The sequence below is a fragment of the Gordionus sp. m RMFG-2023 genome, chromosome 1, assembly GCF_954871325.1.
Source record: "Gordionus sp. m RMFG-2023 chromosome 1, tfGorSpeb1-WG-v2, whole genome shotgun sequence".
NCBI lineage: Eukaryota > Metazoa > Nematomorpha > Gordioida > Chordodea > Parachordodidae > Gordionus > Gordionus sp. m RMFG-2023.
In genome coordinates this window covers 90134724-90141654 of record NC_088775.1, presented here as the reverse complement: position 1 = coordinate 90141654, position 6931 = coordinate 90134724, and the positions used below count along the sequence as shown (strand labels likewise).

General features: G+C 27.3%; 1 protein-coding gene across 1 annotated transcript; it reads left to right on the top strand.

The window, feature by feature from the left end:
• The first annotated feature begins 5173 nt into the window (after nucleotides 1–5173).
• On the top strand, nucleotides 5174–6710 carry LOC135931329 (asparaginyl-tRNA synthetase-like). Its single transcript, XM_065468366.1, has one exon. It carries the CDS (start codon nucleotides 5208–5210, stop codon nucleotides 6630–6632), a length of 1425 nt encoding a protein of 474 aa, XP_065324438.1. The 5' UTR covers nucleotides 5174–5207; the 3' UTR covers nucleotides 6633–6710.
• Nucleotides 6711–6931: the final 221 nt, after the last annotated feature.

The window sequence follows — 6931 nt, the reverse complement described above, 5'->3', positions numbered from 1 at the left end:
ACTAAAAGCTAGAAAAGGGTAATAAAGAAATATTTAAAAATTATGATAAAACTTTAGAAATATCTTAGATATAAAAATAAAAATTTTATTTTATATTTTTTAAATTTAAAATTCGTGGGTAACAGTGGACCGAGCGAGATAGGGTACATTTAAAGTAAGTGATTTGCTCGAGCGATGCGAAATCAGCTGTTAAAACATTTTTGGTACACACCTAAACAGCTGTCGCGATTTCTTCGTTCAGTTTAGTATTTATAAATTACATCTTATCGCTGGCTTGTACTAATAATGGGGAGAAAAAAAATTTAAATAATAAAAAGGGGAAGGGGGTAAAGCGATTGAAAATATGCTTTATTAAATTTTAGGCTAACGAATCCTAAAAAATAGAAAAAAAAGAAAAGAATGATAAACATAGGATGGAAAATCCTATGAGGTTGGAAGTAGGGATTTCAGGATTTCTATCTGCAATATTTGTCGAGGGATACTGGTTTGACTGAGGTTCATTTAGCAACATTGGGTTGAGTAGCGCAGACCTTATTTGATCTTACATAGGATAAACTAAAATTTAAATTCGTAAAAAATTATAACTTTATACCGTTTTATCTTTTTTTTTGGAATTAGAATTTTCCATATTACCTTAATTTTGATTATATTTTTTTTAAAGTTATATTGTAAATGTTAAAAAAATGAATAAATAAAAAAAAAATTATATTTGATAAAAAGAATATCGTAAAAGGTCTGCGTAAGGTGCATCCATGGATGACAATGTAATTATAAATTAGATTATTTATAGCGTTTAAATGATAGCCAAATTATGTGGTAGTTCATTAATATAAAAGAAATTTTTTTAGAACTTTCTAAATTGATGTAATCATCATTATTAAATAATCTTTATAAAAAATATTTAAGAAATATTGGCATCGAAGAACTTATACGAGTAAAAATAAAATAAAATCCAAAAAATATTAAAAACATAATTTCATAAATATTAATCCGCAAGATGGCTCTTAACAGATAATTATAATATAAAGAAATATTTTTTTAAAATTATTATTTTAAGTTATTGTTTATAGAGTTCGGAATAAACTTGTTAACCGATAAAACTAACACATCTCCTTTTTGCAAAAACATTCTTTTTTTCACTTTGCGCCAATTTTATTTTAATTTAGAATTACGAGTTTTATTTCCCTCTTTCTTTCTTTCTTTCTCTCTTTCTTATACTTAATGATATACTTTATTTTTGTTTTAAAATAATTATTAATTTGGATATACACTTTTAATTTTATTAATAAATTTTACTTCAAATTTTATTTCGAGGAAATGAAATTTCAATAATGCTTATAAAACTGAAAAATATGGTCAGTATGTTTCATTAAATCATCACAACATATTATTATATAAAAGTTATAAAAATATTTTTTAAAATAAAAATATGTTGGTTTATATATCGGGCTGCAAAGAAAATTTTCTTTATTCGAACGAAAATGTAAACAGAGGAACAAAATAAAACTTCACATCATTTTATAATTCAAAAAAAATATCAATTTTTTTCAAAATATTTTTTTTCTTTTAAGATATTTTTCGGGCATTTTGTTACACCCTTTTTGATTATTTATAGATATTTTATAACAAATAAATAAAATATATCTATTACTCTCTTGACTGTTAATTTCTAAATTAATGTTTTCTAGTTTTCTAAATTAATCATATCTTTATTTTTTATGATAATGTTATTTTATACATCCGTATAAGATTAATATTCATCATGACTAGGCACCTTACCTTATAGACCCAAATAGTATGATAAAGGTATATAAATTTGATGTTAAAAAATAACTATGAGAAGCAAAATATATTTTTTTCCGATTACAAAGTGAAGTTAAGAATATATAACGTAAGGAAAATCTATCAAGTCATATGTATTTTACTGATTACATTATATTTAGTTTAAAATACAATATCTAAAATGAAATTTTTTTTAACTAAATAATTAATAGCTATTTTGTATTTAGAAGATATAATTTATTTTCTTACCTTTTTCTCCTTCACACCCATAACTATACCTCACTCTAGAACTACAAATTGGATAGGGCGTAATTCCACTCATTTTGATAAATATACATCTGTACAAGTGTTGGTAACCCTGAGAAAAAAAATTCAGCAAAATTATAGGGAGGGTGGGTCTCCTTATAATTCACATTCGCTTACTTTCGGCAGATCTATGACCAATGTGATAGATAAGATAAGAAGATATAAAAGTTATAATTTACTTATAAATAAATTTAAAAAAACATCTTTCTAATATCAAAAATAATGTACCCGGATTAAAACAAACTAGTTTAATTTTCTATATATTCAACAAATTGACCCAGCAAGCCAACCCAGCAAGTCGACCAAGCAGGCCGACCCAGTATGCCAACCCGGGTCGGCTCAACAGGCCCAATGGGTCGGGCTGGGTCTTAATCAATTTTTCGACCCTGGCTCTGGGTTGGGCCAATTTTTATGACTTCGACTCGGGGTCGTGGTCGAAAAAAACCAACCATTTAACAACACTAGTTTTGGGGAGTTTTTAAGAAAGGATTTGCTTGAGGTTGTAATTTGTTTATATAAATCTGATTATAATATTATTATTTGAAAAGAAGATTATCGGAAATTAAGTTCATTTTTATTATATTGATTCTTTTGTGTATTTTATATAGCTGTGTATTTTGATATGTAAATAAATAAAAATTATGATAATAAAGCTCATCTTTTAACAATTGCTAAGAAGAATTGATTGTTCAAAGTTTGCGAATTTCAATTAAAAAAAATTATAATATATTAATATCCTTTCTATATTAGGCCGAAGGCCCTCTAGTTGATCTCCCTGAAATTGTAGAAGCTAATGTAGCCCCTGATTCATTGTAAATATAGGGGCATTTAATAGGATTTATGTTCTAAAAGATAGCTTGTAAATATCGCCTCCGAAGATGTAGAAATATTTTAAGAGGGGTAGGCATAGGTTTTTAACGGAGGTTTGAATCCAGTGAAAATTCTGCCATGTTACTGTCAGGATACAATTTTATAAATATTTGCCCAACCCTGGGTAGACCATACCATTCCAGACACTTCCACAACACTCAGAGCCAGTAACATAGCTATGAGAGAGGAAAACGATGCCGAAATTTCAATTTGAAAAATTTTTCTATTCTTATAATACATATTTAATGCTTATTTTTATGATTTAATTATTAACAATACTATAATTACAAATTAAATCATTAGCATATATTAAATACTTCCATATTTGTGATATCAAATAACTACTTTAAAAAAAACTATTATTTATATAAATTTTCACGTATTATAAGCACGTGACCATTTTCCATTTTATTAGCTTTTGATTCGATAATACTTTCCAAACTTTGGAGGACTTTAGAGGAGTTGGGTACTCCTTTAATTTTGATAAGTCTGTTGAAATTAATTTATAAGGATTATTCTATTCAAATTGTTCATGCGGGGAAAAAATCACCAAATTCCGATATTTTTGGGATTGAAGCAATGTGTTTTATCACCGATTCTATTCAACATTGTTATTAACCATATTATAATCAAAGTCAGAGATACACACTTTGCTCAATGGTTTTCTGGAAAACTAAGCATTATAGCTTTCGTCGATGATTTATGTTTAGTCGGTGAATCGACTATGGTTTTACAGTCAGCCTTAAATTGTATCATCTTAGAGGCGGGACACTGGCCTATTATTAAATAAAAACAAGTCAAAAATTATGACGTCCTACTATTCTTCTCCACTGATTAATTTAACTATAGATGGATGTACGATTACTGAAGTAACTACATTAAAATATCTAGGTGTTTTATTGGACAAGAAAGGTTGTACAAAAAAAGATCAACAGTCTAAACTAAATAAGACCAGAATAAAGTACAGGCTCTGATGTAGATTTGATCCTCACAGCAAATTTCGATTCCATTGAAGATTAGACTATTTAAAGTCTTAAATGGCCTCTCTTTACTACGGTGTAGAAACATGGAACGATACTAAGTCGGATAATTACAAGATACAAATATTTATTAATAAATGTCTAAGATACATAACTAGAACCTTCTATCCTCGTAATACTACAAATTATAGGCTTTGGGCTAGATGTGATATTCTTCCTATTCATAGAATGATAGAGGAAAATCGAGTTGGTGGGTCACATAATAAGACATCCTTCGAACAACTTAATACATCAAGCCCTTATAAATCAATCTCAGGAAGACATTGCTCTTAAGCCTTTTCTATCCTTTAAGGGCAGTTGGTTTGAAAGAATGGTAAGGTCTTTGGTAAAACTCGATTTATCTTGGGATTTTTTAAAGACGGTTTCATCAGACAGGAAAATATTCAAATATATTCTGAGACTCATATATGAACATATGACAAATAACTGCTAAACGAGGTTAAAATTGATAACTTTAAAATTGATAAACTTTGTTCATAATATGTATTTTAAGTTATTATTTTCTAGGAATGGGGTTTTTTTCTAATATTTATTAGGACTTAAGGTTTATTTCTATAATCGTCTTAATAATAGTTTATTATTAGATATTTATTTAAAGATGGCCAAACTTCTTCTCTATATTTATTGTGATTTAAGTTTTATTTTATTCTATTCCCAATTGTATTTTAATCATACGTTACTGTTTGATATTTGTTTAATTTAAAGTTGACCAGGTCCTTCTTTAATTTATTATAATTTAAGTTTTTTTTCCTTTTTCCTTAAGCCTAATTCCAATTGTTCTAATTTAAGTAATTGTGATATACTCTTAACAGTAGTCTTTTCTTATTATCGGCAAAATGATAATGGCTTTTCCTTCATTTATTATATTTAATTATTCCTTAAAGTAATAATTAGACGGTTGTATTTGGAAGACTTAAGACAATTTCCTATATCTATTCAGTTCTCCTTATAATATAATTTCTATTATCTCCTGTTATACACTTCATTGGAAGGGATTAGTTCCACTCATATATTAGTTTCCTGGGTACAAGGTTTGTCGGTATCCTGAGAAAAAAACCGGCATAATTATATGAAGGATGGGCCTTCATATAATTCACGTGCGCTCATCTTGAACAGGTCTATGACCAACGTGCAAGATAAGATAAGATTCATTTCAAGTAAACAGTTGAGTGGAAGATACATAATTTAGAAAATTTATAAGTTAAAATTATGATACATTATACTTTGTTCAGTAGATATTATTTAAATAAAATTCGAAAGTTAACTACAATAAATCATATATTAAAATATCCTGATTTTTTCATTAAAAATAAAGTTGAGTTAACAGGTTGGATAAAATCTGTAAGGGAAGGCAAAAATTATAGCTTTGTTGATCTTCAAGATATGTCCACAAATGAGAAATTACAAATTGTTATAAATCATAAACAATTACCAACACCATCTTATCCATATGGAACCTTAGTTAAAATCATTGGCCATGTTATACAAAGTCCAACTAAAGGTCAATATGTTGAAATATCATGTAAAGAAATAGATATAAAAATTATTAACGTTTCTGACCCATTAACATATCCAATTAAACACAATCAAATTCATTCTTTAGAATATATTCGACAATATCCTCATCTTCGATCAGGACATGATGGATTTGCATCAATTCTAAAAATTAGGAATATGACTTGTTCTTATCTATCAGATTTTTTTAATACAAAAAATTTTCTAAATGTTCATACCCCTATTATAACTACTAACAATTGTGAAGGTTCTAATGAATCCTTTCAAATTTATACCAATTACAATAATTTATCACCAAATACTTTTTTTTTCAGAAATTCAACATATTTAACTGTCTCTGCTCAATTACACCTTGAATCTATTGCAGCTAAGTTGGGAAATGTATATACAATTGGCCCTGTATTTAGAGCAGAAAATTCAAATACTAGGTTTCATTTAGCTGAATTTTGGATGCTTGAAGTAGAAATGCCCTTTGTTTATGATGTGAATTCAATATGCATTATTGTTGAAGAATGTATCAAAGGCCTATATAATTATTTAGCAAATTCACCTGATTTTGTAAAACATTTTGAAATAATAGCCAAAAATAACAATAAAAATATTGATTTTGAGGTTGGTCACAAAAAGATCCTTTGTAAAGACCCATTTGTCAAAATGTTATATAGCGAAGCTTCACAAATTTTATTGTTAAACAATGAAAAATTTAGACCAAAATTTATTGAAGGTGAAAATTTTTCAAAAGAACATGAAGCATTTATTGTTAAATATTGTAATGATATGCCAGTTTTCATATTAGATTTTCCTGTTAAATTAAAACCATTTTATATGAAAAAAAATGAAAATAATAATGCTGCTTGCTTAGACCTTCTTTTTCCTATAGTAGGAGAAATCTGTGGGGGAAGCCTAAGAGAAGACGATTATGACATATTGCTTAATACACTTAGATCAAACAAGACATTTGAATCATTAAAATGGTATTTAGATATAAGAAAATATGGATTTCCACCAATGGGTGGATTTGGAATTGGCCTTGAGCGATTACTTATGCATATTTTACATATAGAAAATATTCGCGATGTTTCTCCTTTTCCAAGATGGCATCAAAACTGCAAATTATAATATTTTATTTATCAAGCTTCATTGCTTGCGTGTGATTTGATTAAAAAATTAATATTTTATAAAATAAAATTCCAATAAAAAAATACGTCATAATAAAATAAATAATTATTTGTTAATGACGTAAAATCGCCATTTTTGATGCGCAAGCGTATAGTAATTTTAATATAATAACCTGTTCTTTGAAAATTTTTTGTCTCACACCAAAAAAATAGTCATTACGAAAAAATCCATTACCATCTCTATCGCCAAAATCAGTGAAATACAAATCGCTTTAGAATTTTTAATTTCATTCATTCACA